The sequence below is a fragment of the Zingiber officinale genome, chromosome 9A (genome assembly GCF_018446385.1).
Source record: "Zingiber officinale cultivar Zhangliang chromosome 9A, Zo_v1.1, whole genome shotgun sequence".
Classification (NCBI taxonomy): Eukaryota; Viridiplantae; Streptophyta; class Magnoliopsida; order Zingiberales; family Zingiberaceae; genus Zingiber; species Zingiber officinale.
In genome coordinates this window covers 15834601-15848279 of record NC_056002.1, presented here as the reverse complement: position 1 = coordinate 15848279, position 13679 = coordinate 15834601, and the positions used below count along the sequence as shown (strand labels likewise).

At 37.5% G+C, this 13679-nt stretch overlaps 2 protein-coding genes across 2 annotated transcripts; one reads left to right on the top strand and one right to left on the bottom strand.

Annotated features, from left to right (window-relative positions):
• The first annotated feature begins 5243 nt into the window (after positions 1-5243).
• LOC122018990 (protein CANDIDATE G-PROTEIN COUPLED RECEPTOR 7-like) lies at positions 5244-6971 on the top strand. Its single transcript, XM_042576497.1, has one exon. The coding sequence runs from the start codon at positions 5355-5357 to the stop codon at positions 6726-6728; it is 1374 nt and encodes a 457-aa protein (XP_042432431.1). The 5' UTR covers positions 5244-5354; the 3' UTR covers positions 6729-6971.
• Positions 6972-7182: 211 nt separating this feature from the next.
• LOC122018991 (protein LEAD-SENSITIVE 1-like) lies at positions 7183-9824 on the bottom strand. Its single transcript, XM_042576498.1, has 2 exons — positions 9606-9824; positions 7183-7995 (listed from the first exon to the last, which is right to left on the bottom strand). The coding sequence occupies exons 1-2, from the start codon at positions 9697-9699 to the stop codon at positions 7316-7318; spliced, it is 774 nt and encodes a 257-aa protein (XP_042432432.1). The 5' UTR covers positions 9700-9824; the 3' UTR covers positions 7183-7315.
• Between the last annotated feature and the right edge of the window lie 3855 nt (positions 9825-13679).

Genomic DNA, 13679 nt, shown 5'->3' with positions numbered 1-13679 from the left:
GGGTAATATTATGCAGTTAAAAATCAACAAAATAAAAATTCGAACAAAATCATCAATGTCATTCTCATCATAACTTCTTGCAAGTAAAAGTAATTTTTCATAAATAGCTTTTTGGTTGGCATTGGTGACTTTACTGTCAAGATGAATCAGGTCCAAGTGAACTGGTTGACCACTATGATCTAGACCGAGAATAATAGAGAAATCTGTCCTCTCGGGGCGGTGCGATGGTTAAGATATGGAGAGTTGTCACATGAGGTATTGGGATCAAAACTCGGCGTGACCGAGCATAACCTCCCCCATGTCTTGAGCATTTGCACTAATGGCTAGTAGTCATCCGTGATTTACTTTCTCTGTGTTGGTCTAAGGACGGATTGACGGAGGCGCTGAGGGCGAGTGAATCACCTTTTTACCACATGAGAATAAATCTCTGATTTGAAAGGGAAGGTAATGCCATCACCAACAAAGAAAAACATGAATAAACTTGAAATCTGTTTAGAAAATAATCAATTTGACCACTACTAATCGCAAAGACTGACATATCAATCCATTTTGTGAAAGAAGTATTATTTATCCTATTCCTCTACTGTTCGACTAGGATTGACTTTAATTCTCCCATCACCGTTTTAAAATAAGGAGGGGAACATTGTGAAAAATATTCCTTCCTACTATTTTTCTCATGATAATTTGTCTTCTACCGCCATTTCTATATTAAAGATCAAAAATAAAGTTATACAAATAATTAGCATAAACACAACTATGAAAAAAAGAACATAACTATATATATATATATATATATATATATATATATATATATGCAACAAAAAAGATGAATTTTGCCACACTGTTTCTTATTTGTTTCATTGTTTTGAGTTAGTTTAACATGTGTTTGTTATCTTTACATCAGAAATTTGGTGCCACATTTTCAAATTTATTCTAAACTAGATGTCAACAGATTCTTTGTTTCCATATAGATTGGGGAGAAGCTAGTATGATCCAAGCAAAGCGTATTTTAGAGCAAAATACGCTTTTATGCATCCCTTAAATGAACCGTTCATTTTCCTCTCGGATAGGAAAGGACCTCAGGTCAAGCATATTTTTGTTCTATTTCATGTTTTTTAGAGTTTATTTAGTATACAAGGACTAAGTACAAAAAGGAAAATGGATTGGAGAAGTAAAAAAATTGATGTGCATCATCAAGTCCTAGCCTATAAACTGTCTTTCATTCTTGCAGTGGGTTGTTCTTATTAGAAAACATGAGATTGTTTCTAGTAAGCTATTTATGATTCTATTCTAACATATTTTTTGAATGCAATATGATGGAACAACAAATTTCTAAAGATCATAGGTTCCCCTTTTCCAGTAGCTAGCCACAATGAATTTATTTTCAAATCCATAAAAAAAATTATGGATTCAGTTAAATGGTTGATCAGTTCTCTTGGAAACAAGTGTCACATTCAAAATCTATCTTAGGTTGCCTTCAAAATCATTGATTCATTGGCAAAATGCAAATTGAGAATTCTACTATTCTTTGTTAATTAGTTCATATTCATTTGGTCAAAAATGATGAGCAGAAAGTTGATCACTATATGACTGCCCTATGTAGAAAAACACAAAAAAAGGCAAAGATATATTGTCCTCGCCTTTGAGATATCTAGTAAGGAGGAAAAGAGTGATGGCAATGGAAAGATCTTGTGTTGCTTTTAGAAATAAATATGATGGAAATGTTTGAACATGATAGTGCGAAAAGATTCAACATAAAAATTTAAAAGGTGAATTAGGGGGAAAAGGAAGACGGAAATAGCTAGAAGCTGGAAGTCAAATAATAGTTAAACTATGTTTTGCAAATTTCTAAAAAGTGAGTGACCTACTAGCACCTACGCACATCACAAAGGCGCATAACTTTTTCGCACAATATATATTGACCAAATTATTTTTTTGAATAACTGCCTCAAAACAAACCACTACACCTAATTTCTAAATTCCAACAATATTTCAAAAATTAATTCCAATATAACTAAAAAAGCTACTTACATAAGAACATCTCCAGTGTGGGATATTTGAAGAGGATATTTCTCTAAATATCTCCCACCCCTAATATTGATGGGTAATAGAAATCACCGGACATATATCTGTGTCACGTGATTTCCTCATGTGGGGCCCACAAAAAGTGGGCTGCCACTACTGGTTTATTTTATTTTTTTTTGTTTTTAATATGATGGTCCCACCTTATATGAGTACTGCCGTGACTTTATATTTGTTTTAATTTTTTTTAATTTAATTAAATTCAAACAATACAAGCATTCAAATATTTCTATTAAATTTTTATTAGAATTAAATGTAAGTTAATTAAATTTGATGAGATATTTAATTGTGGAATTGAGGATATTTGAGAGTGAATATTTGATGAGTGGAACCCATAAATATTTGATTGGTGGGATATTTCATTGTGGAAGTTGAGATATTTGAATAGTGGAATATTTGAAAGATGATATGAAAGTGGGGTCCACAAATACTTGGGAGAAATATCCCAAGCTATTGTGGATGCTCTAAGAGCATCTCCAATGGGAATATTTGAAGGAGATATTTCTTCAAATATCCCTCCTCTTAAATATCCCCCATTGAGGAGGATATTTGAGGCGACACTAATCCCTCTTATGGGGTCCATCAAAATAGTGGGCTACCATTATTTGTTATTTTTTATTATTTTTTTAATTCAATTAAATTGAAAAAAAAAAACAAAAAATGAACGTTAGAAGAAACAAAATCAAACGTTTGAACGAATAAACGTTGGAAAAAATAGTAACATTGGAATCAAAAATCAAATAGGAAAAAAAGCGAACGTTAATCTCAACGTTCATTTTTTCGAATGTTGGGTAACATCTATTTTCCCACTACATATACATCGTTTCTTTCATCTATTTTCATCACTTTCATACTCATTGTCAATCAAAAATTTAGAGAGAAATGGATAAAAATTCTAGTCATTATTTTAGGGATTTGTTTAACTCTCCAAATATCGACGAAAATTCTAGTGAAGAAAGTTCTCGAGTTCGTCCTAATTTCTTCAATCCTCAATTTCCATTTCCCACTCAACATCCACCAAATTTTCAACATTTTTCATACCCACCACCATATTACCATAATTTCCAAAGTTATCCAAATTCTTTGAGTAGCGTCCCTCGATCTCCGTTTTATACATATCCTCCAGAATATTGACAGAGTAGTCAGTATTTCATACAAGCCCCAGCTCATGGAATTAATCCGCTTAAATCACCAGAGATTCAATCAAATGAATCGAGAAGAGCTAGTGTTGATGCAACTGACAGTGATAAAGGTACACCTTATGCATCCCCTGATTCACAATTTCCTTCATTCTCATATGAAACAGCAAACGATGATATTATTCTCAATCAAGCACCAGAGATGGGCAACGAATCATATGAAGACCATAGCAAGCGAACAGTAGCAGATGATAGGCTCCTTGCAACGGCCTACACGAAGATTCAATAGTTGGTAATGCCCAGAAGAGTGAGTCATTTTGGAAATGAGTTGTGACATACTACAATACCAATCGAGATAAGGGAGCTAAAAAGAGAACTACGGAGAAAGCAAAATCACTTTGGGCTTCGCTGAAAAAGATTGTATATACAATGGAATATACAATGAATGTTATAATGATCGACCAAGCGGATGGAGTGATGAGGATTTGATGGTGCGAGCTTATGAAGAATACAAGAGTACTTTTAAAACTACTTTCCAATATGAGCATGTGTGGAAAATCGTGAAAAATAGTCCAATGTATGCTCCTCAATCCTTAGAGCGACGAGCTACAAAGAAAGCAAGAACATCATAATCATCAGGTGCACATACTAACTCTTCTAATCCTAACACAACTGTTGATATAGATGATAGAGAAATCCGATCTCATCTAATGGGGCAGAAGGCAGCAAAGAGAAAGACAAAGAAAGAGTAGGTCTAATTGATGAATTGAATTAGGTTATGCAACAATCAATGACACATTTGGAAGAGTATAATATCAATAAGAAAGTGGACCAACTCATCCAAGCATATCAACTCCTCGTAATGAACACACGAGGCATGACAGATGAACAACTTCAAAATCATCTAGCGATATGTGAACAGTTGAAGAAAAAAATTGAACTAGTTAATTTCTATGATTTATTTATCTGCTCCATGTTTATTTTATTAATTGTAGTTTATCGTTATGTGTTTTATTAATTTAATATGGTTTGTATCTCTATATTTCAATTTCAAATTTATAAAATATTTGTATTCGTATGTATGAAGTAGTATTTTTCTTAAATTTATATGACTTTTATTGTATTTTTCTTAAAATTAAATATAAGTTAATTAAATGGACGTGGACCCCATAAATATTTGATTAGTGAGATATTTGAAAGTGAATATTTGATGGGTGGAACTCATAAATATTTGATTGATGGGATATTTGATTATAAGATTTGAAATATTTGATGTAGAAGTGGGGGCTACAAATATTCGGAAGAAATATCCTTAATCATTGTGGATGCTCTAACAATATCAAGAACAAATCCTACAAATTAGGAAAAAAGGGTTGCCAATAACCTAAAATAAACAATAACACTTTCAAAACTCTAAAAAAATTTAACAATTAACAAACCCTACAAATTGGGAAAAGTATGATTCTCCTTCGTACCTTCTCATTTGTAATTCTCACTGTCCATTCGTCCTTCACTTATTTTTTATATTTTTTATTTTTCCATTTCTACGTCTTAGTCGAACCTCGCATTAGTCTCTCGCTTCATCAAACTCATTATGGTTGGGAAATGGTTGGAGGAAGATAATAAAATGATATTCTTATAATATATATACATGAGGGTACTAGCGGGTTTGAATAAAATAGGAGGCATTTGGGTATTTTAGGATTAAAACATATTTATTTATTGAAGTGATAATAAATATTTTCTCATACCGCAAAGTACAGATTGGGGTTGGGGATTTTCAGACAATTTACCATTTTGAACGGTAATTACAATTAGCTCCACAAAGTTAACCTTATTTTTTAGTCAGCGAAAAACCTTTTAATTTTAAAATTATTTTTTAGTATGACTATTCATATTCATTTATCGGTAAATTGCCCAAAAATTAATATTAAAATTAAAAGGTTTTCGCGGACTAAAAAAATAATAAGGTTAACTTTTTGGAGCTAATTGTAATTATCTTTCAAACAAATACGAAGGGGACGAAGCTTCGCCTTCTCCTTCCTTTCTTCTGTTGACCCCGAAAGTCCACCACCGCCATAGACCAGCGAAGCGAGAGATAAGGAGAAATACAGATCGAAGAGGAGAGGAGAGATGGAGAATATGGCGTCCATGGCCAGATCCGCAAGGCCTCTCCTCGGATTGGCGTTGGCGTTGTCTCTCGTGGCCGTCGTCCCTTCCGCGAGCGGTGAGATCCGGGAGATGGAGGTCCGATCCGACGCCCGATTCATCATCCCCTTCGACGATTTCGGCTTCAGTCGCCGTGGCGGCCTGGAGCTCAACGTCTCCGGCGTCTCCTTCGCCGACAGCGAAGGTGATGTTGCCCTCTCCCGGCTGGGGTTCTTCCTCTGCACCCGCGACGCCTGGCCCCGCGTCCTGCGCCAGATCCATGACCAAAACATCACCTGCGCCCTCCAGTCCGAGCTCGTCCGCGTCGTCTCCTACTTCGACCGCCTCGTTCCCCCTCCCAACCCCTCCGGCGTCGACGTCGCTCGATCCACCTCATTCCGCGTCGCCCTCAACATTACCAACAGTACCCAGTTCACTCTCCTCTTCGCCAACTGCGTCCCCCATCTCCGCGTCTCCATGTCCGTCCGATCCGCCATGTTCAACCTCCCTGAACCCTCTCGCCGCGCATACCTCTCTGCCGGCGCGGGCGCGCTCCCACTCATATACTCCGTCCTTTTCTTCGCCTACGCCTCCTTCGCCGTCGCTTGGGCCGCCATTCTCTTCCGCCGCCAATCCGCCGTCTTCCGCATCCACTACTTCATGCTCGCGGTCGTCGTTCTCAAAGCCTTGAATCTCCTCTGCGAGGCCGAGGACAAATCCTACATCGACCGCACCGGATCCGCCCATGGCTGGGACGTCCTCTTCTACATCTTCAGCTTCCTCAAGGGGATTTCCCTCTTCACCCTCATCGTCCTCATCGGCACGGGCTGGTCTTTCCTCAAACCCTACCTCCAGGACCGCGAGAAGAGGGTGCTCTTGGCCGTCATCCCCCTCCAGGTCGTGGCCAACATCGCCCAGGTCGCCATCGACGAGTCTGGCCCCTACTCCGTCGACTGGGTCACCTGGAAGCAGGTCTTCCTCCTCGTCGACGTCGTCTGCTGCTGCGCCGTCCTTTTCCCCATCGTCTGGTCCATCAAAAACCTCCGGGAGGCCGCCAGGACCGACGGGAAGGCCGCCGTGAACCTCATGAAGCTCACCCTTTTCCGACATTACTACATCGTCGTCATCTGCTACATCTACTTCACCAGGGTGGGAGTCTACGCTCTCGGCAACCTCATCTCCTACCGCTACCTGTGGAGCAGCGTCGTCGCCGGAGAGCTCGCCACGCTAGCCTTCTACGTCTTCACCGGGTACAAGTTCAGGCCGGCGGCGCACAACCCCTACTTGGCCATCGACGACGACGACGAGGAGGCTGCTGCGGAGGCGCTCAAGCTCGACGACGATGCCTTCGAATTGTGATGAAGATTCATTCATTCTTCTGCTCAGATTACTTGCAAACTGAAAAACAAAAGGGTGGGATTTTGTCTCCATTCTTCAGTAGTTCATATTATAGAAATTCCTAGCAGTCATTTAACAGTGCAAAAGTATAATATTCAGAAAATTGTATCAAATGTCTGTTTGCTATTGATTTGTCTTGTTCATGTTTCTTAATGACGTTGTCACATTTATTTTAATAGAATTTATCATTCATTTCTTTGTTCATGGGCGTTTGATTCTTGGTAAATAAACTATCTCCTTTTTGTATTTCACATATATTTCTGAACATTTTCTATAGGGGATGTCAAGAGATAGCTCCATACATTTAAATGATTCTAATATTATTAGCAAACAATGACATTTTTATGACTAAATTAGATCTAAACAAGGCTTTGTATCTCCTGAACTCTTCAAACTTGCACCAATCAAATAGACAGATTTCAAACATATAATTTTACCACGCTTTTCATCAAGCAAAGTTTGTCAGTAGCGCATTCAAAAGTAATAGGTCTCTGAATCAAAATAGTTGAATCAACATGAGACTTTTGTAATCAAGTCGACGCTTGTGTTTAGTTGGGGTTCACACCAGCAGCTCCTGTCGTCTCAGGTACCTCACCGGTGTGCATTTGTGCAACCAGAGTTTCCACATTGATCTCCTTGGCATCGCGTCTGATTCCAATATCAGATACATAACGGCCAACGCAATACATGGTACCAGAAACCGCCACCAATCCGACAGGGGTTGTCGTCAAGAAGCGAAGAGGGGAGGAGGCAATGGCAGACAAGGCAGCTGTCAAGGACGATATTTGCCCACTCCTTCCTACGCTGAAGGTTGTTTCCACAAGCAAGCCTGTTTTGCAATATATCGCAAAGTCCTCGCAGTTGTTTTTGAAGATGTTGTACATGCCAAAACCATTGTTGTCGTGTAGAAATCTCGCTCGGTAGAGGACAGCATCAGGAGAATCTGAGTGAGCAAGTGTGCAGGTTCCCCCTCGCGCTTTGGTGAAAAAGAAAACCGGGGTGACTGCATAACAAAACAGATAGAGATTGCCTCCGGAAAGAAAGCAATCAAGGCAGGACATGATTACTCCGTGGAGCCTGCTCTGATCACCACAACGTTCACACAAATTCCTTCCAGTAGGAGATGGAGAGGAACTGAACATAATTCGGTCCAAAAAGGTTCCTGTTCCAGTTTCCTGGCCTGCTGCTCTCGTGAAGTGAATGACCATGTCATCTCCGGCGAATATCCCTACAAGAGGACAACAAACATGATCGATCATCATGCATTAACATTGCATTATTAGTTGGAAAAAGAGAATATGTCATCAACAAGAAACAATGTTCATGTATCTTAAGCATGGCACGGTGCAAACGAAATGCAAATAAACTACAGAAAAAAGAGTAGGCCACATACTGGATGAAAATTGAGCCATACTATCATCTTTTCTGAAATAAAAATGCAGCATTATGGACTTGTGACAGATCATTTGGCAAGGTAGATAGTAGGCCACATTGAATCCCATTGAAAAGGCTAGATCTCTTAGTTTTTGTTGCTCATAATATATTACTGCCCTAAAATGTTTCATGTTTTCCCCTCAAATCTGAGCCTCAATTTCAATGGTCAATATGTACGTGATATACATATAAGGTTTCAATTAGATTTCTAGGGTAATTACATTCAAACATACTATCTAAATAAGCGGTATGCACATGCTTCAACTTTTGTTTCTCTTTCTTTACTTCACCAACACTAAAAAAATAGTGAAAAACATGAGCAAATAATTGATTTTCCCACTATTAAAAATTCATGGCTAGCTTCACACAGGTTATGCCAGAATTTACTCCCACTTTGAAAGCCATCGGACAATTCAGAAGTTTATAAGGTATAAGCACGTTTAGTTCTATTAAGTTGGACTCAAATATTTTAGACCATTTGATAAAACTCATCAAGTTAAAACCGAGAATATTGGTCCCATACCTAGATCAAAGTAGTTGAGTGTTGCATTTAGAGCTGACAATCATCATAAAACAATAAAGCATAATGATTATAGATCATAGATGTATTTCATAAGATCTATGTACCTAATTCAACTAGATGTGACTCACTTGTTGCTAGTGCAAGCTTACCATATTTTTAAGAGAAAGAGATAGCATAGTCAGAGTATTTAACAAAATATGCAATACGGGAATACACATAAAATATACTAGTGGAGTTTGTGCAAGAGAAAAAATAAAATAGCAGGAGTCTAACAATTAGGCTTCAAGTATATCCAGTTGATGAGCTAGTTTTCTCACTGGATCAAGTTATAACAAATGGTATAAAACCAGAACTACTTCTAAACTTGATGATCTGATCTAATACGAAATAACTTGTCTATCTTCATAGTGAGGCCATTTGGCCTCACATGACACCCTTTCCCCAAAAATTAGACTTGAATTTTGACAAGATAGCAAGACTGAGTGCAAGATTCTGAAACACCCGTTATGAAACCACAATTTTAGTACTGGATCAACTGAGGGATTTTCAAGACCTATATGAGTTCGCTAACATTAATGTAGACCAAAATTCTAGAACCACAAAGTGCAGCACTAAAGATAAGCAAAGTCATTCAAATGCCTAGATCTACCTCAATACGTTACTGGACTACAGTCTAAGTACCATCAAACGCTCCGTCTCCAAAGATTAAACTTTGCACATTTCAGCAATGGAAAAAAATAAATTGGTTTAAGACAAGCACCAAGCTGAAAGTAACTCCAGAAGCACAATGGTATCCGACTCACTGCCCAAAATTAGGTTTTCCACTGGCTCAAACATGAAAACAAGCCAATTAAAGCGAAAAGGGGGAAGTAGAAGGAAACCGTGATGGGAGTAGAGGTAAGCGGATCGCCATGTGTAGATGTGATCGCCGGGTATCAACTCCTTCCTCTCGATCTTGTTGGACAAAACCCCCATCTACTCTCTCTCTCTCTCTCGTCCCCGCTGCGATCGCTGCTATGGAAGTCGGAAAGGGGAGAGAGAGAGATCTCGCGAAGAGATGGAAAAGATTAAAGCGCTTTCACATTATTTTTCATTTCATTTTATTTCATTTTATTTATCGGCTTTCAAAATTAACGTCGAAGTAACCACAGAACGCGTGCAAACCGCGTGGCGGAACATGATTCAATCTGGACCGTCAGTTTCGTATCGGTGTTTAATGAGAAATTTCTATTTTTCAATTATTTGGAGAGAAAACATATCAAAATTTTCATATTGACTACAATAATTTGAAAAATATCGATTTGACCCCTACTAATCATAGTCTGGTTAGTAATATTCGTTTTGCCTCTTCTTATAAAAAATAAAAGATGGAGGACTAGTTCTTAAATAAGAAGATTTTATCACCAAATTGCTTATTGGCACTTCACTTCCATCTAATCGAAATTATTCTTATCCGGTATTTAGATTCGATTTATGCCGTCCATGAAGAATAACAAGAAAAATAAAGATGGATTTAATTCTAATCGGGCCATCACCGCCCATGTATTCGATTTTATCTCAATTTTAATATTAAATATTAAGATAATTACTAAATCCAGTATCAACTTGGAATATTTTTATAAATTTCACAACTACTTTCACTGGCTTTTAAAGGCTAATAATTTCGTAAATAAATTATTTCAGTTAGGTTAGGGGCACTTGCCCCAATGACCGGTCAACAGTCGGCGTCTTGTAAGGATTATGTCGGGATCTAATCTAGGTTGCTTACGTCACCTTCCCTTCGTCATCATTTTTGTATCGTAGATATTGCTATATTACTATCCACATTTCGATAAAATTGTAGATATTGCAAGATTTTTTTCCACAACCTGATGAAATATCCATGTGCACTGCTCTTTTGTATAAAATTCATAGTCGCTTTTGTTTCTGCTCTTCGTATTCGTTAACATTTATAGCTACGCCGACTTAAATTTTGTAATATTCAAACTTATTTTATTTAATAAGATAATGGGCCAAGTTAAATTAAATTTAAAATGAATTAAATCATTAAAATAATTATTCTTGACTGCATCTCTTTTTTATAAGTTTAGCTAATCAATTTAATTTATTTGAATGTTTAAAATTTTTATATTTATTTGGTTGGTTGTCCAACTTCATAATATAAATTTATTTATTTATTTTAGAATTTTGTTTATTTATGGATGAGAATTTTGTTAGTAAATATTATTTATGAACTATTCACAATCTCTATGTAGGGTGGTAAAAATAATTTGCTCGTCTTCCGCATCTCTGTGATACTTAGTTAATAGCCGAGATTCGATCCTCGGACCTCATTGTAGTATGTGCACTAGCCAATTATCCATCTCGAGGGGACACATAATTTCTATGTATGAACATTAATCAGTTAATGCAAATTAGTTCAAACTTGTTCATTTAGTTTAATAAAATGTTCAACCTTGTTCATTTAATTGGTTTAGTATATATTGAACGAATATAAACAAACTCTGCTCCTCCCTCTAAGGCGCGGTGTGATGGTAAGCGACAAGGCGGATAACCCGTGCAACAAGTAGATTTATACTAAGACATGGGGCTCACGCCGAGAGGTCCGAGCTCGTCGCAAGGTCGCGGGTGAGGTCCAACCTCGTCGCAAGCAAGGCTTGGACTCGCGACCTAGAGGCGAGGTCACAGACGAGGTCCAGCCTCATGACCTCATTACTTATAACAACACAAAGAACAAGAGTCAATCACAACGATATAAACTTCAGAAGAAAGAAAGGGATTTAGCTTCTAGAGATCTAAAAAATCGACAAAAACACAGAAGAAGCGTATATGTATGAGTAAAGAATATGGAAAAGGTTGTAAATAATGTGGAAAAGCAGTATATGGTGGAGTTATATCATATGTTTTCTAATGTTGGGACTAAGTGTGCAGACTAAATAATTTGACAGATCTAGAGGATTAGACATCAGGTTGAAGTACAGTAAGGTCAAAAGGATCAAATAACATGAATGAAGTCTAGATAGATCAAAGAAAAATCAATATTTGATAGGAAGTCTAAAACCTAATATTTGGCAGGAAGTTTACTTGAATCAACAGGACCTGACAACTGACTGAAGTCAAGTAAATCTGCAAAAGGTAAGTGTGTAGGTCACTTGCGGCCGACAAGAGGGGATGAATTGTCCTGCACAATAAAACAAACCAATATCTTTATCAAACAATTAGGCTTAACACAATTACACACTTAATTAAATAGAATAATAGAATCAAAATAAGTACGAAACAAGCAAGGTTTTTTACTTGGTTGGTAATCAAAGGATTGCTATTCTAAGAAAAGTAGGCTCAGTAAGAAAATCTCTTTCTCGAACAAAACGTCGAAAGCTGAGAAACCTCATACACGAAAATGAAGCTCGAAAGTGAAAAATTGAATAGAACTTGAAGTATGGAGTGTATTGTATGAAAAGGAGAAGACCAGAGCTCTATTTATAGCCTATTGGTTGAAAACGACCATTTGCTGACGTGGCACGGTTTGGGCGCTCGGACCCTCTCCGGGCACCCCCAACATGGCAAATCTTATCATCATGAAAACAGCTACGCAATTGGCGTGGGATAAAATTTTATCCCGATCCAGGCGCCCGGAGCATATCTGAGTAGGGGTGAGCATTCGGTCAAAACCGAACCGACCGAACCGAATAAACCGAAAACCGAATAAACCGAATTTCTTTTCAACCAACCGAACCGACCGAATTTCCCTATGAAACCGAACCGACCGAACCGATAAAATATCGGTTAATTCGGTTTTCGACCGAATAGACCGAATTAACCGAATTTTAAAACTCTATTCGGTTTTACTTTTAAAAATAAAGATTTTATTTAATTAATTATATTTTAAAATAAAAATTAATTAAAATAATATTCTTATTCGGTTTATTCGGTTTAACCGAATTACAAAATTCAAAACCGAAACCGAACCGAATTAATCTAAACCGAACCGAATTTTCAAAAAAAAAAAACCGAAAACCGAATTAACCGAACCGAATTTCTAAAATCGGTTGGTTCGGTTCGGTTAATTCGGTTTTTCCAAATTTTTGCTCACCCCTATATCTGAGTGCCCGGACACTCTTCCTCGATGAGGTGGGCATCGAGGCGTCGTTGGGCTGACCCAGGAGTCTGGGTGCCCGGATAGTCAACATCTCGTTGACTGTGCAGTTCTGCTCCAATCCAGCTCCCGCTCACTTGGGTGATCTTGACCATTCGGAATAGGGTTCACCCGAACTCATTTTCCGGCCTTCTCAAGCAGTCTTCTGCTCCGGCTTCTTGTCCCTCGGAAACTCTGCGTGCTTCCTTCTCGTCCGCCAGCATACTCTTTCATGGCACCTCATCTCTCGGACGCATTGAGTCTGTCGACTCTCTCCCGTGTCGTTCTTCTCACTAGCGGTGTCTTTCGCTCGACTTCCTGTGCTTCTAAGTTCCTGAACATTTAGACACAAGACATCAAAAGATAACATGATCTAACTTGACTTAGTTGATCACATCAAAATTATCATGGGATACTTACAATCTCTTCCTTTTTTATGTGAACAACTGAAGTTAAGTTAGCATAAACTAAAAACAAATAATAGTGAAATAACAAGTACTTAATATGCAATTAATAATATTTAATGTAAAAAAAATTTACCCTCCCACTAGACTTAATCACTAACTCTCCCTCGTTGATCACATTAAAAAAAAAGAAATATTGAAAAATAATTTGAAAATAAATCTGAATTAACCTCTAAGGGTAAAAAAAATGACGAGCATTAAAAAAAATGAACTTTAAAATTTAAAAATATGAAGTTTTGTGATTTATTAAGTAGTTTTGGAAAAAATAATTTTAAAATTATTTTTAATTATTTAAAAATTCTGAAAAAAAAATTATAATAGTTAAGCTGACTTATCTAAAGCTTTGATAAAATTTT